Source organism: Scyliorhinus canicula, chromosome 17 (assembly GCF_902713615.1).
Source record: "Scyliorhinus canicula chromosome 17, sScyCan1.1, whole genome shotgun sequence".
Classification (NCBI taxonomy): Eukaryota; Metazoa; Chordata; class Chondrichthyes; order Carcharhiniformes; family Scyliorhinidae; genus Scyliorhinus; species Scyliorhinus canicula.
This window is the reverse complement of record NC_052162.1, coordinates 35,722,396-35,749,070: the sequence shown is the minus strand read 5'-3', so window position 1 is coordinate 35,749,070 and position 26,675 is coordinate 35,722,396. Positions and strand designations below refer to the sequence as shown.

At 42.9% G+C, this 26,675-nt stretch overlaps 1 protein-coding gene across 1 annotated transcript in view; it reads right to left on the bottom strand.

Moving 5' to 3' along the window:
* Positions 1-2,145: 2,145 nt before the first annotated feature.
* The window catches only part of LOC119951908 (E3 ubiquitin-protein ligase MSL2-like), a 29,051-nt gene continuing 4,521 nt past the window's right edge, over positions 2,146-26,675 (bottom strand). The window contains exon 2 of the mRNA XM_038775299.1: positions 2,146-5,370. Coding sequence (XP_038631227.1) covers positions 4,367-5,370 — 1,004 coding nt within the window. The 3' untranslated portion in view covers positions 2,146-4,366. The remainder of the gene's footprint in view (positions 5,371-26,675) is intronic.

Genomic DNA, 26,675 nt, shown 5'->3' with positions numbered 1-26,675 from the left:
ACAAAATAGACGTTAAGCGGATGCTTTCTCTTGTGGGGCAATCTAGAACAAGCGGTCATAGTTTTAGAATAAGGGGTAGCAGATTTAAATCAGAGATGAGGAGACTTACTTCTCACAAAGTGTCGTGAATCTGTGGAATTCCCTAACCCAGAGTGCAGTGGATGCCGGGACTGAGAGTAAATTTAAGGAGATAGACAGCTTTTCAATTAGTAATAGGTTAAGGGGAAGGGGCAAGAAAGTGGAGTTGAGGCTGAGATCAGCCATGATCGTATTGAATTGCAGAGTGGGTTCGAGGGGCTGAATTGCCTACTCCTGCTCCTAGTTCTTGTGTTCTATTCAGGCGATGGCACCTGTGCCACAACACTCTGGGTGAAAAAAAAATCCTCAACTTTCCTCGAATCCTTCTGCCAATTCATTCAATTTATGCCCCCTGGTTATTGACCCGTCTGCTAAGCCAAGAGATGTAGATTCTTCCTATGCATTCCATCGAGGCCCCTTCATAATTTTACCTCAATTAAATTTGCCCTCCGGTCCCTCTGTTGCAAAGAAAAAACAATGCCCTCCCTGATCTCTCCTCCCAGCTAGAGTTTTCCATTCTGGCAATACCCTGCTAAACCTCCTCTGTACGCTCTCTCGTGTGATCACATCCTTTCTGTAATGCAGTGATCAGAGCTTTAGGCTCTTCCTCACTATCAATCACAGCACCAATTTTGCAACTTAATTATTCTCCCTATATTTGTAAAGTCTAAATCCACAAAACGTAAGGAACCTCGTTCTAAACCCTGAAGTATCCCACTGGAAACAGCTGTCCAAAAGCATCCGGCAACCTTTGTTTCCTGCAACTGAGTCCATTTTGGAACTAACTTGCCACTTTCCATCGGATCCCACACTTTTCTGGCCAGTCGGCCATGTGGGATCCTGTCATAAGCCTTGCTAAAGTCCACGTATAAAACATCAAACTCACAACCTTAATAATAATAATCTTTTTATTGTCACAAGTAGGCTTACATTAACACTGCAATAAAGTTACTGTGATAAGCTCCTTGTTACCTCTTCAGAAAAATCAATCGTTGTCAGCCTTCCTTAACAAATCCATGCTGGCTGTCCTTGATTAATCTACATCTGTCTAAATGATTTCTCGAGTCCCTCAGAATTTTTCCAAACATTTGCCGGTCTCTGACCTGTAGTCAGAGAATTTACAAATGTTGGTCAGGGTCTCCAATATCTGCATCCTTGTTTCTCTTAGTGGTCTGGGTAACATTTCATCTGGGCCTGGCAATGTATTTTTTTTCAAAGATGCTAAACTCCTTAATATTTCCTTTGTGTTTATAACAGCTAACATTAATAATAATGCAATACTGCAGATGCTGGAAACCTGAAGTAAAAAGAGAAAATGCTGGAAAAACTCAGCAGGTTTTGCAGCAACGCGGGGAGAAAAACAAGTGTTAACGTTTCAAGTTTGGATGGTTCTTCAGAGCTTAAGAGAGGGATGGATTTTATACAGTTTAAGAGGGGGTGGAGCATTGACTTATATGCTGCCTTTACCAACTGAATAGCAAATGGGAAGGTGAGTCATTGGGGGAGCTAGAAACAGGTTTTGTTATGAGCAGCTGCCAAGCTGATCTTTTTTTAAGGATGTAAAAAAAAAGGGATATAGTTTTAGCATCTTTTCCCCATTGCGGAAAATTCTGAAAAACAGGGCACAGAAACCTATGAGCAGCATTGTTAAAAGATTGCAACAAGTTTTCTTCAAAATTTAAATGTCTTTTTAAATAAATAGGAACCTGTTCCATCAATTATTTATATTTTCACAAAAAACATGAGCTCCCCTTGTCTTATGATTGCAAATGAGGTACTATTCAAAAGTTAACCTGTTTATTGGCCCATAAATAAAAATTATTTGAGGTTTAGTGATTTTTATGTTTCAAGCATAGAAGAACATCTCATATTGAACTCATTAAAATATATTAATGTCTTAAGAGAGTTCAACAATATCATTTGTCTACTCTATACTTACGATTTGACGATATAAGCCTGGTTATCAAGCAGTCTCTAATCAGTATATTGAATTTTCATTCAAACCCTATATTTAACTTTGTGATAATTCCCAGAAGGGAATGTGAGAAAGAGAGGCAAGCCAAAGTCTTCAATGCATATAAACAGATGTTTTATTGCTGTCCAATAAGATTCAACAACTTATACTGCATCGGATAAATCCGTAGAGGAAATCTCATCAGTACCCATTCACAAATTCAGACATTGGAAATAACTACATTCAGCTCCACTAGGCTTTCACCCCTTTTCCTTTCAATGAATGTTTTAAATAAGGAAAAAAATCAGAAGGAATTAACTTGAAGGAATAATCAAAACTACCATAAGGCAACCCAGCATATAATGACCCATTTTTCCAGCCCCCAAAATCATGTTTTTGAATCAACTCAGCATCTAAGTCAACCACTTTTTCAAACGCAACTTGACACTCGGATTAGTAGTCAGATTCAATGTTTCATCCCACAAATGCAAGTTTTATTTACCAGTACCTTATAATTGGGTGCAAGGGATCAAAGTAGGCATTACAAGCTGTGTTGTGAAGGTGCATGGGAGTTTTAAGATACCCCCACTTTGCTGATGACATTTCAAAATGCCAACCACTCACATTCACTTTTATCCTTGGCATATAAGCCAACTTCCATTTTTGGAGGGATTTTTCAAGGCTTCAAAGATCAATTTGTGGGGCTTACATCAATAGTAGTATGTCAGAATGATGAACTCACACATGTTAGATGATAGTAGCTGAAGCACTTACTGAATTAATGTGGCCTCCCTATTAGTTCAATTAATTCATATGATGAGATTGAGTAATTCCATCAGTGTTGGTAATTATAAAAATTAACCTCCCTGAACAAAAAAAAGTTTTGAAAGGAACTGTATCATTATTCATCTATTTTTTAAAAGAAAGTTGCAAAATAGAACTTTAAAACTCCTTTTAAAAATGTTTTTGAAAGATCCTGGAAACCAGAGCTTTCCTACTTCATGTGTACCACTGAAAGCATCATAAATGTAGAGAGCAGCAACCTTACAGAATTGCTGCAAATAAACAAGTATAAAAATGTGAATTGGCATGCAACAGTGTGCAAGTTTTCATGAAAACTGGAATATCTTGGAAGTGATTTGAATTTGTGTGGCATGATACACATTAAATTATGGATCATTTAGCAACTTCACCTATTAACTCAGAGCCAAAGTGCTATTTGAGCATCATTAAAGATAGTTTGATATTTTGGCTTCTGTAATCGGGCCACACTAATTTGGTCAAAGGGTCTTAAACTTTACATCAGTATACAGGCATCATTTTAACATCAAAATAATAATATAAATGCATCCATCTTGAAAATCTTTCAACCTCTCTCACTTTTTTGAAAAGATTTCTTTCTATATAAAAACATAACTGGATTACTTTCAAACCTGAAATTTCAACAGATGTCAAAAGCATATATTCCAAATAAAGAGAAAATGTTACCCATCAGCAATATTCTCCTGAAAAGAAATGTCAAAAAAGATTCTAAAATTAATTTACTTTGCTGGTTGATTTTAAATGGATACCTAAAGATGAAAATTCCTCTTCGATGCAACAGAAAAACATAATTTTCACAACAGTAGAGCCTACACCAAAAGTGGGAGCACTCACATGTAAATGACCAATAACACACCATAGTCGTTTCAGGAAGGTTAGAACAAATACTTGTGAAAAATAGAACAATTCTGAACTTCCCTTAGAATTTTTCAAACTTTTAAAGTAGAAATATTGGTACTGGGTCAAAAGGATTTCCCTAGGTTGGTTAACTCAAGTATACTGACAAGTGAGTCCATACTTCTCAAGTGACAGGATGATAGTATCTCAAAAGTGCCATATTCGCAATAGATTAAAAATTCTTTTGCCTTTGTTGTAAAAGGTACTTCCTTTTTTTTTATTCTATTAGTCCCATCAGTCACTATCTTTCTATTTGATTTCACCATATTTCCTGTCCTTCCTTAGTTTACCCTTCTCCATATTGAATTAAGCTTCATATGACAAGATAAGCAAACACGATCAACTTCTATTTGTCAGGGAAATATTTTTGATTCCCTCTATTACTTTAAACAATTAGCAAGTCTGTTCTGGAATAGGATGTGTGCCATACCCTATAAAAGGGTAGTAGAAATTCTTCAAGATGACAAAAATAATTCACTTAACAAAATGCCATATAAAACTGCTTGTTCTCCGGGTATATTCAAACTTTTGGCTGTCCTTTTTGAAGCCAAACTGAAATCTGTCAAAACCTGCATAACTGTTTTACAACCTTTAGTACCATATCCATTTTTAAAATTATATTTGTTTTGCATGACCTATTGGAGCTGAACTACCAACACTCTTCAGTAATCGGCTCTGCTTATGAGCTATCTCTGGAACAGCGAAAGACTCTAATTTCTTTGTACCATTTTCCATGTAGGAATTGTTACATCCACAGCAGATGCAGTCTAGACAAGACCTACGATTCGCATAACAAGGGCATCTCTGCCCCCTGCAAGTGAGAACACTGGGGGCACATGCTGCACGGCCACATTTACACCCAGGCTTCCCTCTTGGCTTTTTACACACAGACTTCAGTGAATTAGTACATTCTTGATTGCCTAACCTCTTCACAGTTCTGTACTTTGCATTGTAATTTTTAACCATAGTCTTCAACCTTTCAGTGACACTCGTGTGTCTATTATCAGTTGGCTTGAAATTAAATGAAGTTTTGTCAGATGGTGGTGTGTATGATGTTGAAATTTGCTCATCGGATGCTTGAATGATACCTTTATCCTCAGTACTGTTCACATTACAACCATCATGATTTGTCTGTGACATATTTTGTTTGCAAATCTTTCTAGTAAAGACACTAACTATTTTCTTCCTGTCTTTTATACTGGCATCAGTAAGATCAGTTGGTTGATTGGAGAGGATAGATTTTTGCATCACCTGTACTTGTACAACCTGGAGTGGAGTCAATTTACTTATTATTTTCATAGCTTTATCAGTGCAACACAGCAGACTGGACTCCATTTCACCGTTCACCATCATGCCCTCTTCTAACAAATTATTTAGGTTAACTGGTGAGGTGTATTTTTCTGAAATATTCTCCAATATGGCACAGTTCGCTATGTAGTCGCAAAGTTTTTTGTAACAAGTTAGAAGAATATGAAGTTGCTCATTTTTCACAAATATCCCATGATCTTTGCACAAACTGCAGGAAGGCTTCATTTGCATTCTCTGCCCTGTACAACTTTTGCAGACAAAATGTTGGCAGACTGATGTTTTTGGACCAACTGGATTTTTCAGTAAATTACCTAAATCAAAGAGAGAAATAGTACATATTTTGAAGCAGTTTTGACATGATTGACAAAATAAGAGCTCTGTATTACACAAAATGGCGGGGGGGGGGCATATAGCGTATCTCTATTGAACAAAGAATTGGTCACAATGAGGCAGTTATAAGGTAATTCAGGTTTCTAACTCGCTAGTTCAATACATTTTACAAGTTAGAACATACATAAAACAGCAAGGTAAAAATAGCATAGTTTTAGTTATCCCATCACAAAATAAGGAATTATGAATAAACTTGAAGGACCCAGAAGAGACCCACCCCCAATGGTCCATGTTATGAAGGACTAGGTACGACTGATTTTTCATCAGAGAGGGTGCACCTGAGATAGATATAATGAGATTGTACAGATACAAAGACATATTGCAGGTTATCCAGGAATATTATTTTTAAATTAAACTAGAGTGAAAAACTAGGAGTCATAGGACCATCAAAATGTGGAATAAACTTCCAGATATGAGTGAAGAAAGCAAAAACCTTTAAATAATTTTTAAAACTGAATACTGAAATCAGGGGAAATTTGGATCTATCTGGATGGTCAATTCATAGTGGCAAGAAGTCTTCCTCATCTACATTGTGAAGCAGTATTTGGATGCATTGGAAAGTATTCTCAGAGACTAACTAAGATGTCTTCAGTCCTTTGTAAGTCATGTAAATTTCAAATAAGCCTTTTATTGAGAGAGGGGAGATAGGCTTGGGAACTGAAGTAAATAAGCTATTGTAATTTTGACAACATAGAATGATGTAAAATTCACAAGCACTGTACAAGACTGAATACAATTATCCCACACCAAAGAATAGTGGACGTGTCAACAAATTTCCACTTAATTGTTGCTTTATTTTGTTTTCTTTTTAAAAAGAACAGCATCAGTATGTAGATTATTGTGTGTTTTTACACCAAATATTTTTCTTGGTTTTCAGGCCAATCAAGTCGGAGAACTCTTATTCCCTTTTCTTTACCGAGTAAATATTTAAATAAAATGTGATGGACCCCAAGGACTAAAAAGAAAATTCTCTGCATTTTGGCTACTAGTTGTATGACAGCCCCTCACCCCCTGCAAATTGGTCTTTTAAACAAGATTAGGTCCTATTCTGTCTGCTTAACATGATGTAAAAGATCCCATGCAATTATTTGAAGACCAGTATCATGGTCAACATTTCTCAAACACTGGCAAAACAAATGAACTTGTCATTTATTTTGCTGTTGTTGAAGAGTGTGCAAATAGGTGATTACACTTTAAAAGAAATTCATTGCTTGTAAAGCACGCGGAGATATCCTGAGGGTGTGATTATATAAATGCAAGTTTATCTTCATTATGGAAGGTGTAGAATAAACATTTCACTGAACTATGGCTTAGGCTATGAAGAATCAGAAAATCAGCAGAGAACTAGTGTGAGTTTGCATGTTACAGACTTAATAACTCTCTGTGGAAGACAGAAATAAGAGTTACATTGGCTGTACTGAACAGTAGTACAAACTGGTCCAATCACAATGAATAATAAGCTTTGTTCAATGATTTGTCCTGAAGGTTTTATATGGACCAATCGAATTGTGCAAAAGATACATTTTACAAATAAAATTACAAAATTCAAATGTCACCCACAAAACAAAGTCAAACATACATACAAATAAAATACACAAGATATTTGCATTTTAATTAAATGGTTTAATTTGTTCCTCAGCCTTCTGTCCCAGGTATCTTTATTTTGGGTGATTATATAAAGCTGAGTGAATCTGGTTTTTAACATTTTTTTAATGCGTAATTTGTAAGTGGATCACATTTCCAAGCCTACATTTATCGTCCCGAGGAGATGGTTGGAGGCCATTTCCTTTCATTATTGCTCTCCCAGAAAACCCAGGATCAATATCTAGCAACGTTAAGGGCACAAGGCAAGTGATGAATACTTTATCACAATTATGCCTTGCAGATGGTGGACACGTCTGGAGGTGAGCCAGTTCTGCAGTGTGCCCAGCCTCTTCTTGTAGCCATGGATGTCACTGTGGCTGATCCAGTATTCGTCTGGTTACTAGTAAATCCTAGGATTTAGATAGTGGCAAAATTTGTGATGATCCTCCTATTGAAGGCTAATAAAATGGTTGGGCATTTTCTTGGCACATATGACACAAACATTAATTTCCACTTATCAACCAGACCCTCTTGCATCCACATCTGGAACCAGGCAGTTCTGGGAGAAACTGAACTGGGCACTGGTTATTGGGAGATTGACACAGAAAGATAATTACCCAGGTTTAACTTGCTTTGCTTCTTGTAAATTGGACATACCTGGGCAATTTTCTACCCTGTCGAATCAATAGCAATGTCATAGCTGCAATGGAAAGGCTTAGCTAAAGTGATGTATATTCTGGTAAACAGAAAATGATAACCACTTTAATTAAGCTCCTGATTTATTCCCTTCATTCGCCAACAATCAAGTTTCTAGCCTATATTATTCTACCTCTTTTTCTCATGCCAGCACCAGACAGAAAATTAAGGGTCGGATTTTCTGGGCCCATTCGCCATGGGTGAAAATTCTGTTATGGCTGCTAACTCTTGCGAGAGGGCCACAATGGGATTTTCCCCGGGGAAATCTCAGAATGAGATCTTCACCACCCTCTGCGGTCGGCATAATCAGGTTCACGGTCAGCGAGGGTGTGAACCTGATTACCATCAATTTTCATGTATTTAAATATGCCCAAACGGCTGTCATGAAGTAACAGCAGTAACATAAATTTAACAAGACATAATAGGATGCGACCTGCCCAGCAGCTGGTAGAAATCTTTTCTAAAAATATATTTATTGAGTTATAAAATATGAATAGTAGCAATATTAACAAAGTATATATAATTATACAGTTACAGAATCAAAGAAGTGAATAACAAATATATTGGTTTAAGCAACTATGATATTTAAACTACCCCCTTATAACCTAACCCCCCTCTCAACCATATCCAGATCTTTAAAGAATGAAATGAATGGCCGCCATCTCTGGTAGAACCTTCCCATCGAGCCTCTAATGGTATATTTAATCTTCTCCAGATGTCGGAACGCCATCATGCCTTCCATGCAAACAAATGCTTTCGGTGGGATAGGAGATCTCCAATTAAGAAATATTCGCCTCCTGGCTATTAAAGAGGCAAAGCAGAGAACGTCCGCCCTTACCCTGAACGGAATGCCGGAGCGTCTGAGACTCCAAATATTGCTACCAGAGGGCAAGGTTCCGGGGCCACCTGTAAAATCTTAAGAGATTGTATCAAAAAGGAAACGCAGTAACTGGCAAGCTTAGGACATGTGCCTCTGATTAGCTGGTGTAAGGGAGCAGCAATAACACTTGTTCCCCGCATCGCAAAAGAATCCACTCATCCTCACATTAGTCCTGTATATTCTATGCAATACTTCAAACCGAATCAAACTTAGTCTGGTGCAGGATGAAGTGGAATTCACCCTGTAGGGGCTTCCCTCTAAGCCTCCTCAATAGGTACAGGGCCTAGCTCCTGGACCCATTTCTCCTTTACTCTATCCAAAGGGGCAGGATCTGGAGAAAGGCTAAGGCTATAGAGGTTTGAGATAGACCCTTTGTTCTGTTGTGCCAAGAATAGGACCTTCAACAACAAGAAAGAGGGTGGGGTCAGGGGGAAGGAATAAAAATAATTTATGTGAGAAATCTCGAATTTGAAAGAAACAAAAAGGGTTGGAGCTGGTCGAACTTTGTCAATGAGTCACTCAAGGCTGGCAAAATGTCCTTCTAAAAACTAGTCCCTAAAGTGCACAATACCTCTTTCCACCCCCAACAAAGACCTGAATAATGGGACCAAGCCCAAAGGCACGTTTAGGTGACTGTAGCAGATTGGGACAAGCAAAGACAGTGAGAGAAGGTTGAAGTGATGCCGGAACTGCTTCTGAATTCTGAGGGAGAAGATCACTCGGACTTGAGGAATGACTTGCAGAGAAGAAGAGTAGCAATGCAGTATTGATGGCATGTAGGGAGGAGGTTGTGGTGCAAGGCCAAGTCTCCATTCTACCCTAATTCGAGCCAGAGTCACGAAGCCATTGCAGGATCTTCTGTATGTTGGCAGCCCAATAATAAAACAGAAGATTCGGGAAGGCTGAACCACCCGATACCATGTCTCTCTGAAGCAGAGCATTGCCTGCCCAGAAAAAAGCTGAAATTAATTTGTTAACTAATAAAAATGATTTGGACACGAAAATGGGGATACATTGAAATAAAAATAGAAACCTTCGGAGCACATTCATCTTGATAGTTTGGATTCTGTCTGCAAGAGTTAAAGGAAGATTACTCCATCTCTGTAAGGCTGCTTTGACAAGACCGAATAAGTGGCTTGAAAAGTTGTTTGTGGAGCAGAGCCCAATTATGGGCTACACAGATTCCCAGGTTTTCGGAAATTAGAGGGCGAGACAAAATGGCAGTGAACTAAGTTGAGCCTCTCTGGCTGATGGATGCACTCAAAAACATTCACTTTTACGCATATTTAATTTGTACCCTGAGAAGGTGCCGAATATTGAGAGTATCCTCATTATGTTGTCCACTGAGGAGGCCAGGTCTGTCATATAGAAGTAGATCATCAGTGTACATAGACTTGGTGCTCCACTCCCTCCTGGTATTTACCGTTTCAACACATCTGATGACCTCAGCACTATCAAGAGGGGCTCAATAGCTAGTGCAAAGTGCAACGGGGAAAGGACTGCCTCCATATTTTTTTTACTGTCCAGTGCCCCTGCTGAACGCAAAATATTCTGAGGAAACCGTGCTCGTATGGATGTTGTCTTTCAGGGACATTCTACATCATTTTTATATAGCACGATTTCATCCACATTGAAAGCGGTTCTCTTCTGTCAGGTCAGCACTGAGGTCTTGATACACCCAAACGGAGTGGCCATCCCATTTTGTCTCCCAGTGTTCCTTGATTCATCGAAGGACCTATTCCTTCTTCTTGAAGTTGTGGAATCTAATTATTACCGCATGTGGGGGTTCCCCAGCACGAGGTCTCGGCCGCAGTGTGAGACGAGCACGGTACCGCTGGATAGGAATGTGAAGACTCCTTTGCCCACCATTTTGGTCAGCACGTTGGAAAAATATTTTGATGGGGTGATGCCCACCATCCCCTCTGTCAAACCCGAAAGGCAGATATTCTGCCTTCACGACCTGTTTTCTAGGTCATTCAATTTGGTCTTTAAATTTTTCATTGTCTCCATCACTGAAAACAGGCCATTTTCTAATGTGGAAATCTGATCGTTATGATCAGAAAGGACTGCCTTGCACGGTGGCACAGTGGGTAGCACTGCTACCTCATGGCACCGAGGTCCCAAGTTCAATCCCAGCTCTGGGTCACTGTCCGTGTGGAGTTTGCACATTCTCCTCGCCCCCACAAACCAAAGATGTGCAGAGTAGGTGGATTGGCCACGCTAAATTACCCCTTAATTGGAAAAAATTGGGTACTCTGAAATTATGGAAAAAAAGAAAAAAACGAAAGGACTGCCTCCATATTTTTTTACTGTAGCCCCAAATGCTTCCATAACTCGACTCATAATTTCTAATTTATTTGATACCTGGGCCAGGGCTTCGTCACCAGACCTTTTCACCTCTTCTTCCAGGTTCTGATGGTATTTCTTAGTTCAGCCACCACAATGCGGCTTATGGCGTCGGCAACATGGGTCACCCTGGGAGGAGGGGGAGCCATTTTAGCATCCGCCGAATCTTGTGAGGCCTCAGAGTCCAATTTCTTCCTGTTCTTGATCTTATTCGCCATGATTTGTATATCATCAGTGGGATTCTCCGTTTCTGAGACTATGTGTTGACGCCAGCGCAGAACTCGTTCCACGACAGCAAAACTGGATCGATTCAGCTATTGTTAGGGGCGAGCACCCTCCTGGGAGTCTGGGCTCCCCCCTCCCCCTGATCATCCTCACCACTTTCACCCCAGGGATTCGATGGAACCGGGTGATGGAATGGCTAGCCCACATGCAGCGATCACCCAGGTGGTTTATGGAAGGTGCAGACATTGTCAAATGATGTTAAGCACCAGAGCCCATCGCAGAGTGGGTTGTCATCATCCTCCATCTGATGTACCAGACCAGTGTGTTACTGCCAACCCAGGGCCTGCACCCCCTAGTGCAGCAGGTATGTATCACAGAGGAGTTTGTAGGTGAGGGGGTGGCCATAATTGGGATGTGGTGTCCGTGCCTGGCCAGTTCCCCCCCCAACCAGTTGGTGAACCTGAAGTTGATCAGAGCTTTGGTCCTGGCGCACAGGTCGTGCCTCCCTTGCCTGCCTGTGCTCCATGCCCTGCCCATCCTCCTCAGTCGACAAGGGCTGGCGTCCCACCTCCTCCTCCAGCACATCACCACTCTGCTGCGCCACGTTGTGGAGGACGCAGCAGGCCGCCACAATCCGGGCGGCCCTCTCAGCATCATATTGGAGGGCCCCTCCACAACAGTCCAGGCACCTGAACCGCATCTTCAGGAGGCCAAAGCACTGCTTAATCCCACTCCTGGTAGTTGTATGGGTGCCAATGTAGCGGGTCTCCGCGGCAGTCTGTAGCCTCCAGATAGGCATCATCAGCCACGACAGTGGATAACCACTGTCACCCAGGAGCCAACCCACCCAGCCATGGGGCATCTCGAACATGTCAGGAATTGTCGAGTGTGCCAGGATGAAGGCATCGCACACACCTCCGCCATTGCTGGTTGAATTCCAATATCCAGTGGCTGCAGGGGGTGAATGACCGAGCATGGTGTGTACCCCTCATCCCCAAACAGGTCCAACGGGCTACATGGTGGCCCTGGTTGGCACCGTGGACCCATCTCCGCATCCCTGACCCCGTCGTTGCCTGGCACCGTGGGGGCCTCTGGGGATATGTGGGGATGCCAGCAGCGGTGGTGGGAGTACTGAAACCCAGAGGCTGGAGATGGGATGGAGGGGGAGCACTGAAGCCCGATGCTGGCAATAGTGGTGCGGGGTGGGGGCTGAAGCCCCGATTCCGACAATGGTGGGGCGGTGGGGGCCTTGAGATCAGGGCGCCCTTTAAAATTTGGACAAGGATCTTTGTAGAGCTGGGGATCTATGAGGTCCCGCCCAAGTGACGATACAAACCACACGCCCCTTTTTTTTGACAAAGTGCCTGAAGATCTGGAGGGAAAACTTGGCTTTTTCTCTGGGAAGAAATACACTGGTGTTCAGTTAGAACCTGACACTTTGCCATTTTTTGGTAAGGTTCTGCCCTAAATTAGTACAAGTTTACTACCATGAGAAACAAAGGAACATTCTTCCATTTCCTTTGAAATCAGTACAGAGATACAAGCAAATTACTGCGAATACTGGAATCTGAAACTAAAACAGAAAAAAACTGGACAATCTCAGCAGGTCCGACAGCATCTGTGGAGAGAGAAGGCAGCGAACGTTGAGCCTGGATGACTTTTGTCAAAAAGATCAAAGATGTCCTGACACACAAAATTGAACGGTGCAAGCAGAAGTTAAAAGCAATCACAGTTCACGACCTGACATTGTTCTTCGTTTCTTAACGTGACAATGAATGTCAAAACATTAAAAATCTGTAAAGTTCTACAACCAAAATATTGAAGCCAATTTCCAGCACAACAGGGAGAAAACACTCATAAATTTGAACTCAGTCCACTATGAAAATGGTTCCTGAAAGCACACTTGTTACATTAATTAGATTTGTCAAATGGTATTGAGAAACTCTATTCCTGAGAGGTCCATGACATGGGACACATCGTAAGTGGAATAAGCTCTAGTTTCCCTTGTAATTTTTAATTAACAAGGAATTAATGCAGTAACAAGATGTACAACCAGCTTAGTCATGTGTTTAAAGTTTTGTTTTAGAATTATAATATGTAATTGCTGTGCACTGGTGAATTTATTTTGCAGCTGAAACCCTCATCTGCGGCAGAATTACTCTTAACTTTTTTCTAACTCTCCCACATGCAGCTTCCATAAACTTGAATTAATCCAAAACATTGTTGCTCATATCCTAACTTACAGCAACTCCCATTCACCAATCAACCCAATGACACATGGTCCAGCAATTTTATTTTAAAATTCTCAGCTATGTATTCAAATCTCCAAGTGGTTTTGTCTGTCCATATCTCTGTAACCTCCACCAACCCACAAACCTCAAGAGAACTCGGTATTCCACCATTTTTGCCTTGCACGCTCCAGATTTTCTGCACTCCACCATGCATGGCATTGCCTTCAACTGCATCAGCCCTAAAATTTAGCATTACCTATCCAAACCTCTCCTCTTCTTACCGTAACTCTTTGACTAAGGTTTTGGTCACATATCCTCGTTTATAAAGCATAACACAGAATACACAGCACAAAAACAAGCCATTAAGTCCAACCAGTGTATGCAAGCATTTATGTTCACTCAGGCCTCCTTCCATCCTCTCATCTAACTCAATTGCAAGACTTTCTGTTCCCTTCTCCCTCATATATCTATCTAGCTTCCCCTTAAATACATGCATACCATAAGCCTAAATTATTCCAAGTGCTACTGTGTTCTCATTTCCTCACTCCCCAGGAAGACATTTCTGATTTCCCGATTGGATTAATTAGTAACTATTTCATATTGATTGTCCTCTGCGTTAGGAAAAAGGTAGTTTTAAGGGATTTATTGTATTGGTAAATATTATAAATAAGGTATAATTTTAAGTGGATTTAATTTAATGTTTCGGTGCCTGGAAGGTTAAAACCTATAGTTAATGCTGGACAGAGATATTTGTATGTATGGGGATTGGTTAAGTTTCAACTGTGTTTTCATTGTGCTTAGAAAGAGTTATAACGTGAGGAATAAATAAACTAGTAGTTGCATTGCAACTGGGATCTTGTAAGTCTTAGTTTAGCCAAATTGATTGTGGTTGGAGACAGGACACTGGAGAATGAAAAGCTCTCAACTATGGCAGGAGAAGCTGAACAGGACAAGTGGGTTGCAAAGAAGCAAGCTTCCTAAGGAACAAGATACAATCCAGATAATCAGGGAATTGGGGCAGAAAAAAGGTTTAAAGACGCCTGAAGTTAAGAGAACAGAGACCAAGATAGTGTTCTGAAGAATTCAAGGAAGAGCAAACAACGTGTTCTGAGTTAATGAGACAATTGAAGTAACTATATTTAAAGTGGGACAGCAGGCTTCAGAGGGAGATAAACCATTTGACGTAACTTTAATAGCCTGGGAATCAAGAGTTAAAGCAATTGTGAACAGTTTGCACAGCAGACAAGACAAAGAAATCCTGGACTGGATTAGTTGTTAAAAGTAAAACCAAACGATTCCAGTAGCGGAGCATTCGCAGGAAAAATGGCTCACCTCCTGAAAATTTGGAAATTGGCACGTTTTAGCCCGGAAATAGGCCACTAAGTCACCAACATGCCACCCCCCCCCCCCCCCCCCCCCCCCCAACCCCCGTTCCAAGAGCATCACAGACACAAAGAGTTGCTCAAAGAACCAAAGGGATGGCAGAATCAATAAAAATCTGGAGAGGAGTGAACGTGTAGAGAAATGGAGCCGGTTGCAGTCGATCAGGCCAGGTCGCCGACACACGCGCCAGACTACCCAACAAGCCAGTGGATAGAGCTCCTAACACAGGAGCTCCTGGAACACAGGGACACAATTAAGTTAGAGATGATGGTGAAGGCAGTGGTTGTGGATCCCCCCCCCCCCCCCCTTCAAGGAGGCGCTGGAAAAGACGGTGCAGTGGTTGGAGGTGCAGCAAGCAATGATAAAGCATGTTGAAAAAGCAGCAATGAAACAAAGCGACTGGATCGCCTCATTGGAGACACAGGTGGCAAGATTTATGGCAACCCAAAGAACGCTTAAGGGGAAGGTAGATCAGGAGAACGCACTGTGCCACCAGAGCCTCTGCATTGTACACCTGCTGGAGGGCAGAAACCCCTCGAAGTACTTCACCCAGATGCTGGGCAAGCTGGTCGGGGGTGGGGGAAACATCCCCAAACCCCCTGAAGTAGACAGGGCCCACAGGTCACTCCAGCCGAGGCCAAAAACGAGAGCGTAACCACGGGCCATCATTGCCAAGCTGCATCGGTTCCAGGATAGAGTGGATTTTGAACTGGGCAAGACCCACAAGGTCCTGTAAATGGAGGGACACTCGATCCACGCGTTCCTGGACATTGAGGTGGACTTGGCCGAATGCCAGGCCGAATTCAACGCAGGCAGGGTGGCCTTGTACAAGAGTACGGTACGGTTCAGGGTGCTGTACCCGTCCAAGCTATGAGACCGAGTGTGGAGACCAGACTACGAAAGTAGCAGCAATTAAGACAGACTTTAAAAGACAATTGTGCAGAAGAAAGCTGCCTCGCTTTCAATCTGTAAGTCCCTCAAAGGAGGGCGAGAATGTGGTTAGGCTGAAAAACTTGATGGGAGGGGGGACACAATGGGCAGGGGAGGTAAAGATCACTCCCAGGGAAGGGGGCCACCATACTAGCAAGCAGGCTAGCACAGGAAATATGGGGAAATGGGGAGCCGCAGCACAGCACATCATGGATAGTCCCTAACAAAGTTAAACTCCAGAGTGCTGGGGCACAGCAGCATGGTGAATATAGTGAAGACGGTCACCTTGGATAGCATCCAAACAAAAGGAAACCCTAGAGTGGAGGGATGTATTCGCAAGGTAAGTATGGTTGAATACAGAAGGTAAAAATACAGAAATCCCCCCCATCAGCAAAGTCATTGAAACGTCAGAGGACTTAACGGCCCAGTGAATAGGTCCAAAGTCTTTACCGATCTGAAAAGCCTGAGGGCCGATGTAATCTTCCTCCAAGAGACACGCCTAAGGGAGGACCAACTGAGGGTAAGAAAGTAGGACAGACATACCAATCATGCTACGGGACAAGGGCTGGGGAGAAACAGCTCGATAAGAGGACGCGTTCACAGTGACGATAGTTACGGACCCGGGGGGGCGGTATGTCGTGGTTAGCGGTGTCCTCGAAGGGGTACCAGCGGTCCTCATCAGTATGTATGCTCCCAACTGGGACGACGTGGAATTCATAAAGAAAACCATGGCAAAATCCCCGACTCATAATGGGGACGGGGCTTTATTCCGATACCTGGGAATCCATATACTCCACATCTGGACACAGATGATAAATCTGGGAGAGGATGTTAAAAGGGACCTGCAGAAGTGGGACTCACTCCCACTCTTCCTGGCGGAGAGAGTGCAGACAATCAAAATGGACAATCAAAGTGCTGTCCAGGTTCCTCTTCCTGTTCAGATCCATTTTAATCCCCAAGGTATTTTTCACCACATACGATAAACTAATCCTGGCATTTTGGTGTGTGTTGGGGGGAGGTGTAGCCAAGGATAAAGAAGGTCCTACAGAGAAAGATAGGAGGCCTGGCTCTCCTTAACCTCCAGTTCTACCATTGGGCGGCTACCGCAGAAAGGCTAGAGCGATGGGTCAAGGAACCAGGAGCAGAGTGGTTCAGAATGGAGGAGAGCTCCAGCACAGGGACATCCCTCCGAGTGTTGGCTACAACCGCATTCCCATCCCGCCCAGTCAGATACTCAAAAAGCCCAGTGCTAGTGGCCATGCTTCGAACGTGGAACCAAATGCGACAGCATTTCAAACTGACCGATGGCCACCATAGCCCCCATCTGTAAAACCACAGGTTCACCTCCACACCTTCAAAAGATGGAGACAGGACGAGGGGATACTAACACTTAGGGACATGTACAAGGATGGCAAAGCAGCGATCTTGGGGAAACTCACGGACAAGTTCCAATTCCCAAAAGGGAACAAACTAAGGTACATACAGATCAAAACCTTCCTCTGCAGGGAAATGACAACATTCTCCCAGATACCAGGACGCTCATGACTAGATATACTACTGAACTAGTGTAAACTGGAGGATGGGACCTGTACGGACATGTATAGACGACTGTTAGACGAGGTACACTCACCCCTGGACTTGACAAGAAATAAATGGGAGCAAGAGCTAGGCAGGGAAATAGGGTCATACGCTCTAGCTTCTGCTGTGCTGCCGATCAGCAGCACCACCACCACCTAAGGCTGCAGATTGGCTGTCCGACCTGGCTTTATTTCTCAGGCTTGGGAAAATAAAGTACGCCATGCAAGGGTCGAAGGAAGGCTTCCACAAAACGTGGAGGCTGTTCACCACCCTGCTCCAAGATCTGTTTGTAACCAGCACCCAATAAAGCGGGTGGGGGTTGGGGGGGGGGGGGGGGGGGGGAGAGAAAGAGTCAGGGACCTAGGACAAGGCAGGAATCAAGGAAGAGAAAGCAGCGGGGTGGAGTTGGAGCAAGCGGCAATGGGAAACACAGGACAGGTAGAGGAGAGAACCCCAAAGGACAAAAGGGCAGCAAGAGAAAGAGCGAACCAGGCAGGCACAGCCCGCCCCCCCCCCTTCCCCCGGCTAAATGTCAGGGGGCAACCAAGTTGGGGGGCAGGCTGCATAGGAGCAATGGCCGATCACCAAGGGCGTCCCCCCCAAACTGGGATCCTCCCCGCAACTACACAAAAAACCCCTCCCAGGCAAGCACAGCCAACTACTGGCTTCCCCACACGACCGAGTGGGCAATCAATAACATCCTTTTTTCTTCCATCTTTTTCCCTGTTTGTTTGCAAATTATTTTTTGAACGACAATGGTTGTAGATGCACCTGCGATTTTGTCTTATTAACATTCCATAACATATTTTACTTAAGACAAAATCAAAGGTATATTTTATGGACTGTTAATAAGATAATAAAAAAATTTAATAAGTGAAACGAAAGCTTTGTTTAAGTGTCACTTGGAAAACCCAGTCTGGATTTCGGAATGCAAACCACTAATGCAAAGCAGTCTTATGAGATTTTAAAATGTGTTCTTGGTATGGAGTTCGGAAACTCTGTCAATCCTAAAACCTGTGTGTAATATTTAAACTAAAGAGAGGGTAAAGGAGTATTGTATAATAATCCAATCTTTCATGTTTAGGGTAAATGTTTTTGTCCTGCTGTTAAAATGAATTAACGGTTCTGTGACTGTTCCTCCAGGTTTTATGAAAAAAAAAGTAAACGTTATGGTCTTTTGAGCTAGGGTTATTCCAATCTGGGAAATGCCCATCCAGTTATAACATCAACTGGGATCGTAACCGTGCCTGCTCTTCCTCACAGAGGCCGTGATTTTCCAGTCTCGCCAGTAGCGGGCATCACTGTGGCAAGAGAGGAAAATTTGGAGAGCAAATTTCACTTTCAGGGACAAAAGTCACTTATGGTGATCATATAAATTTTTGATTTTTGGCTGCTTTCCAAATTTCTCATCACCTGAGACATTATTCGCCACTGGCAGAACCAGAAAATTCCAGCCATACTCTATGGGTGGATTTCCCTTCCTCCCTGGCGTGTTTCACAGTAGCAGGGGTGGCCTGTTGTTGGCCAATCTTCTAGTCCTGCTGCTGGGAACGGTATTTCCCATTGTATACACCCCTCACCGCCAGGAAACCAGCAGCGGGGGTTAACCGCCAGTGAAAAATTCCAGCTTATGTGTCTACAATATTAAACCATTTCATAATATGGTAGAAACTCAATTGTCTGTTACCTCCTGCCCTATTTACAGAAGAACCTTCCAGGTGTCGGTCAGCCTTAGCAGTCATCTACACATCCACTGGAATCCTTCGGATGATGAACATGGTCATCTTCATCTCAAAGGGTAAACAAGATAGCTAAGTGGGCAGAGCAGTCAGTACTAGCCCAGGTGTATTGTAATAATGGTTTGATACAACTATGAGAGGACTAAAACCTCATTTTTTAATAAAATATATATCGATATCCTCATTGGTTTTTCTAAGATTTAAAAAAACAGACAAATATCTTTTTAAATGGCTCATTGTCTGTCTATGACTTCCCCAAACAAAAGGAGCTATCTGGCAGCATCAAAGAAACATGCATCTTATTATCCCTGAAGAGACACTAATGAGCTGCACAGACCAAATTCAAAGAGAGCTATACAAAGGCCATCTGCATTTCAAAAGCCACGTTGATCAAACAGAATCTACTTATGTTAGGATATGGCCCCACAACCTTCCTCTCAAGTCTTAATGGTTGAGGCATTTAATCATCTCAGCGTCCCAGATGAGGATACACATCCCTTGTTAAAGGCAATGTGAAGAGGCGAGTCACGTGACATGGACTTCTAACTGGTGAAACCAATTATATTGCCTTGCTGTACTGCAAACTCAGTCTTCCATTTTACCATCTAACTAGTATTTTCACAGAAGAGGAGCTCTACAATGCCTGGCCCCACCTGCATTGTTTCTGGTGGAACATCTGTATCATTGCCTACAATACTGTTTCATCTCTGCTTGTCTATCTCATTACGTGAAATCAACGCCACCAGAAAAGTTCATTTTACCGCATCTGTTTTCAGCCCATCAACGTCCGTGAAGAAATTCCACATCAGATTTTGATTCTGTATTCTGGACCCACGTGGATCAATATTTCCCTTCTCTGTGATCCCTGGAATGTAAATCTTTTCTCAGTCTGAGTGCGTGTGCATTTAAACCAGTTTTTCAAACTTTTTTCCCCATGATCCACTTTTGCCAACCAGCGATGTTCATGACCCACGCCAGCTGACCTTCGGGACAAATGCCACATTCGCTTACCTTTAATGTGAAAGGGGAGCCTGCTTGGTCCTCACGATCTCACTCCAATCACGTTCACATGAGGAGAGGGCAATGCGCACATCAGGTGCAGACTTCAGCCAGTTCTTTTGTTAGAACGGAAAATCCAATCTCACACATATAGGTCGTTGTGAAGGGTAATAGTAACAAAATGCTTGTTTTATTCAGCACTGGGTACTCCTGGGAGTATACTATTACTCCCGAGTTCTGACAGACCTTTGGCATGTTCTTAATGTGCTGTCAAGGGTCACGTACAGCAACTTAGTCTTAATTGGAATCAGAGAAGTTAATTACTGATACAAGGGTCTCAACCTCAAAAGGAATTTTTCACCCACCAATTCTCTTTTCATTTGCCAGCACTTCCCTACATCCAACACACAGGGGCTCTGCATCCTTATTTGCATTGGCACAATTGGCAAAACCATACCTCAAGAAATCATCTTTATTCTGCTTTGTTCCTAAGTTGTGTTTCTTCTTTGTAGGCTCTCCACCTGACCCTGGAACTCTGTACAGACTAACACTAGTACTGCTCTGTCCTGCCGTGGATTCTCCAAAGCAGCTCTCTCCAGCAGACTCAGATATAACATCCTGGCCAGTAGGTACACTGCCTATTTGTGTCTCTGGACGCCTCTTCCTTGTTAAAAAAAAAGTCCATCTTCACAATCTTCTTGCCTGATTTGCTAGCAGCTAGAAAAGGGAAAAATCTCTCTGTAATTTGGCGGCAAAAGCATGTATGTACAGGGCGCTTGACTTCAATTGTACATGCAGGGCACGTGACCTGCTCATTGCTGTCGTATATGATCGGAAGACTGCACAGCCTCATTTCTCTGTTCTGATCATTTATTGAGAAGTGTCAGCATGACATCGACTGTCCTAATGTCTCTGCTCCTTTTACCCAATCTGCCTCCTGCTGAACTTGCTGCGTTTCATTCTCTCAGGTTCAACACTAACCTGTTAACAAGGGTGGTACACTTGCTGTCTGGTATACCAACCTCTAGCTTGGACAGGTAGGGCAACAACTCTCAAGGCGGAATTCAAATGGAAAAAAGTTCATTTGTGGCGGGTTTTTCAGGGAGTTTCCCATTGGAGGTTCCCCACTGCTATACAATGATACCAGTCACATTTTTGGGCCCTGGGTAATTTCTCATCGGTTTAGTCCACACTTCCTTTCGTGGGCATGGCCCCTGACATCACCACACTAGCAGTGTTCCTGCCAGCTTGGCAATGTCACCCTGGCAGTGTCAGGGTGGCCGTGCCACGGTGACCGTATTCCAGGGAGGGGGGGGGGGGGGGGGGGCAGGGAGCCACCCTGCACTATCCCTGACCATCCAGGAGCCTCCAATGGCCCGGGAGGCTAATTAGTCACCATTGGCAAATGACTGCAGTGTTTTGAAATGAACACTTTCAGTAACTCTTTCTGCACCTTTTACCTTATTCTTTACAGCTATCCCTCATTTAGCATTCCAGCTGTGTTCTTAAAAACAAATGGCATGCTAAACGAAATCACATTCCTATAAAAAAAATTTAATAAGGGAAAGTTACATTTCTGACCTATAATTTTTACATTTGAGATCTCTTGCAAGACGGCACAGTGGCTTGCACTGGCCCCAAACTCCTCTTACTAACTCGCAATAACTTACCTCCTGTTTGTCGCTATCTGTCTCCTGCTTCCAACTCACCACTTCATTCCCTAAACCTCTCACTCGCTGATGCCCAAGAACGGCCGATTCTGCAAATGCTCATGTTCCCAGTCCACATTGGATCCTTACCAGCCAATGTCAGCAGCCACACCTCTGCCGGGATAGCATCAGTCAAACAGAAAATTGAGTCTCAGAAATAAATATTTGTGCCCACAAAGTTCACGGTCCCGTAGATACTACCTACCAGTTCACGGAAAGTCAGACAAGCTATTCAAATGATGGTTCCTTTCCTCTACAATCTCCCACTCCCTGAGCTTGCTCTCTTCCTACACTATGATCGGGCCAGCTGTCAGCCAATCAGCTGTTTCCATGTGTCTGACCAGCCGCCGGGATCAGGCACAACGTAAATCCAGCCGTGCAAGATGCCACAGTTTCATGAAGCATCGCTTAGCAGACCAGCATAATGACCTCCACATACCATGTAAGTGGTGTTAATAACCAAGTACTTAATGGATTTTGCAGCTACGTTGGCACACAGCTTAGAGGGAACTTAGGTGCCAGGAGATCTGTAACGTTCACCTGAGAGCAATTAATTTCAACAAGTTAGCACTTTTTAAAATACAAATCCATATGAATATTTTAATTACATGTACACAAATATTCAAAGATGTAAATTTCAAGATTTAATATTTGTACTTCTAAGTTTGAGACATGCCTGGACCCATCTATATGTAACTGCAGGGTGAACATCACTGGTATTAGGAATAATTCCAGATGGTGCATTAAAAATGTTACGCTAGTACATTCTAATATTGGTTGCAAGTGTGTTTTTCCAGTGGTACATTGAGTTATGTAAAACAAGTCAATTAACTTGTGACCTAAAGGAACAACATAGAGAGGCAGTATAATCCCAAACGTACAGTATTATTTTGAGCAGTGTGCAAGGCTGGAGAGGTCTGGGTGCATATTCATAAATCCTTCAAGATGGCAGGGTTAGTTGTAAAGTAGTTAAGAAAGTGTATGGGATTCTTGGCTTTTAAATAGGGACACTGAACATAAAAAGAAGGAATACACGGTGTACTTTTATGAAGCACTGGTTATAGAGTCAGAGCTCTAAAGCACAGAAAAGCCCCTTTGGTCCATCACGCCTGCACTGGTCAAAAACCACCTAACTATTCCATTTTCCAGCACATCACCCATAGTCTTGTATGCCATGGCATGGCATGGCAAGTGCACGTCTTAATACTTCTTAAATGTTATGAGGGTCTCTGTCTCCACCACCCTTTCAGGCAGCGAGTTCCATACTCCCACCACCATTTGGGTGAAAAAGAATTTCCTCACATCCCCTCTAAATGTCCTGCTCCCTACCTTAAACCAATGCACCCTCGTCATGCCCCCCCCCCCCCCCCCCCACCCCCCTCAATCTCCTCTGTTCCAGTTGAAGCCAGTGTTGTTCCTATGTTTAAGAAGGGTAGCAAGGATAATCCAGGGAACTACAGACCGGTGAGCCTTACGTCAGTGGTAGGGAAATTACTGGAGAGAATTCTTCGAGACAGGATCTACTCCCATTTGGAAGCAAATGTACGTATTAGGGAGAGACAGCACAGTTTTGTGAAGGGGAGGTCGTGTCTCACTAACTTCGAGTTTTTCGAAGAGATCACAAAGAGGATTGATGCAGGTAGGGCAGTGGATGTTGTCTATATGGACTTCAGTAAGGCCTTTGACACGGTCCCTCATGGCAAACTGGTACAAAAAGGTGAAGTCACACGGGATCAGGGGTGAGCTGGCAAGATGGATACAGAACTGGCTAGGTCATAGAAGGCAGAGAGTAGCAATGGAAGGGTGCTTTTCTGATTGGAGGGCTGTGACTAGTGGTGTTCCGCAGGGATCAGTGCTGGGACCTTTGCTGTTCATGGTATATATAAATGATTTGGAGGAAAATGTAATTGGTCTGATTAGTAAGTTTGCAGACAACACAAAGGTTGGTGGAATTGCGGATAGAGATGAGTACCGTCAGGGGATACAGCAGGATTTAGATCGTTTGGAGACTTGGGCGGAGAAATGGCAGATGGAGTTTAATCCGGACAAATGTGAGGTAATGCATTTTGGAAGGTCTAATGCAGGTATGGAATATACAGTGAATGGGAGAACCCTCCAAGAGTATTGACAGTCAGAGAGATCTAGGTGTACAGGTCCACAGGTCACTGAAAGGGGCAACACAGGTGGAGAAGGTAGTCAAGAAGGCATACGGCATGCTTGCCTTCATTGGCCGGGGCATTGAGTATAAAAATTGGCAAGTCAGGTTACAGCTGTATAGAACCTTAGTTAGGCCACACTTGGAAGTATAGTGTTCAATTCTGGTCGCCACACAACCAGAAGGATGTGGAGGCTTTAGAGAGGGTGCAGAAGAGATTTACCAGGATGTTGCCTGGTATGGAGGGCATTAGCTATGATGAGAGGTTAAATAAACTCGGTTTCTTCTCACTGGAACAACGGAGGTTGATAGGCGACCTGATAAGAGGTCTACAAAAATATATGGGGCATAGACAGAGTGAATAGTCAGAGGCTTTTTCCCAGGGTAGTGAGGTCAATTCCTAGGGGGCATAGGTTTAAGGTGCGAGGGGCAAGATTTAGGGGAGATGTACGAGGCAAGTTTTCTTTTTTACAGAGGGTAGTGGGTGCCTAGAATTTGCTGCCGGAGGAGATGGTGGAAGCAGGGACGATAGTGACGTTTAAGGGGCATCTTGACAAACACATGAACAGGGTGGGAAGAGAGGGATATGGACCCCGGAAGTGCAGAAGATTTTAGTTTAGGTGGGTTGCATGGTCGGCACAGTCTTGGAGGGCCGAAGGGCCTGTTCCTGTGCTGTACGTTTCTTTGTTCAAGGGAAATAACCCCAGTCTATCTAATCTCTCTTCATAGCTAAAACTCTCCAGCCCAGGCAACATCCTGGTAAACCTGCTCTGCACTCTTTCAAGTGCTATTACATCCCTCCTATAATGTGGATTCCAGAACTGCACACAGTACACTAAGCTGTGGCCTAGCCAACATTTTGTACAGTGACAGCATATACTTAAAACTCTATGCCTCAGCTAATAAAGGCAAGTATACCATATGCCTTCTTAAGCATTGAATCCACCTCCCCAGCTCCTTTAAGGGACCGGTGTACATGCACACCAAGGTCCCTCTGATCCTCGGTGTTTCCCAGCATCCTGCCGTTAATCATGTATTCTCTTGCCTTGTTTGTCCTGCTCAAGTGCATCACCTCAAACTTATCCGGATTGAATTCCATTTGTCACTGACCAACCAAACTATATCCTGTGATCTAAGGCTATCCTCCTCGCTATTTACCATTCCACCAATTTTTGTATCATCCAGGAACTTACTGATCCACCCTCCAACATTCATGTCTAAATCATTCATGTAAACCACAAACAGCAAGGGTCCCTGAAGGACCCCACTAGACACAGGCTTCCAGTCAGAAAAATACTTCTCAACCATTACCCTCTTGCTTCCTGCCACTCAACCAATTTCCTTGAATCCCATGGGCTCTTACTTTTGTTGTCAGTCTTCCATGTTGGACCTTAAAAAGCCTTGCTGAAGTCCAAGTAGACTACGTCAAATGTATTGCCCTCGTCTACACACCACTTCGAAAAATTCAATCATGTTGGTCAGAGATAACCTCTGCTGCCTCTCAAAATGCAGATTAATTTTGTATCTCAGAATTGCTTCCAATAGTTTCATTTGCACTGAGGTTAGATTGATTTACGTATAGTTTTCTGGTTTATTCCTTCCTCCTTTCTTGAATAATGGAATCACATTGGCTATCCTACTCTGACACTTCTGTGGCCAGAGAGGAATTGAAAATTATTGCCGGGATACTAGGGATGGGAGATTTCAAATTATAGAGTTTGGAGAAGCTGGATTTTAAATATTTTAGAGTAGAGAAGTAGAGGGAGATTTAATAAAAATATTCAAAGTTATGAGAGGTTTTGATCGGACAACTAAGGAGAAAGTTGCCTCTGGGAACCATCTGTCAATGCAGTGCTAGATATTGAACTCTGAGGAGCTTAACAAAGCTATTGATCCGCTTTGCCATGGGAAAATGTCCATAGTGACAATTCCTGCTATATTGCCTGAACTCATCAAGTGTAAGAAACCAGCACTCCTGAAGAATCTGCAAGCTTCTCTGCTTCCACTAGAATGATAGGGCAGTGATCCAGGAAATGCATTTTACATGATTGGACCCTGTACAAGAAGAAGGACAACTATAGTGGTTACAACAAATATTGAGGCATCTCCTTACTGAGCACTTAGGAAGTGTTTGTCCACATTGTCCCCATCAGACTGCAGTTGCTGACTGAATGCATCGACCCTGAATCAGTGTTGTTTCAGACATGGAAGATCTACAATTGCTATGATCTTTTCCGTTCAGCAGTTATAATGGAAATGCTGTGAACAAAGGAGACCACTATATCGATCTCACCAATGCATTCAACCAAGTGAGCAAAGGTGGCCTATTTAAGCTGTTATAGAAGAAATTTAGAGAAAGATGCTGAATGTGACCTCTTTCCATGGCAATGTGATGTGTGAGGTCAGCCATGACGAGGCAATAGAAACTTTTTTGAGGTCCACAGTGGGGTTAAACAAGGTTGTTTTCTGACACTGAGACTCCGGAATATTCTTCTCTTTGCTGCTAACATATACCCCAAGTCATCTACAGATGTTGTCTACTTATATACTGGAACTGAGAGAAACCTGTTTAGCCTTACTTACCTGAGATCCACATGTGCACCAAGTCCTCATCAGAGTAGTTCAATGCTGATGATGCCACATTAGCATTCCATACCGAGGAACACATCAGCAGCAAATGAACTCTCACACCATGAGAGTTTGGTTTAACCATCAACATCAGGAAGGCAAATGTCATGGTAAAGGATGCTGCCATACTGCATATATAAGCA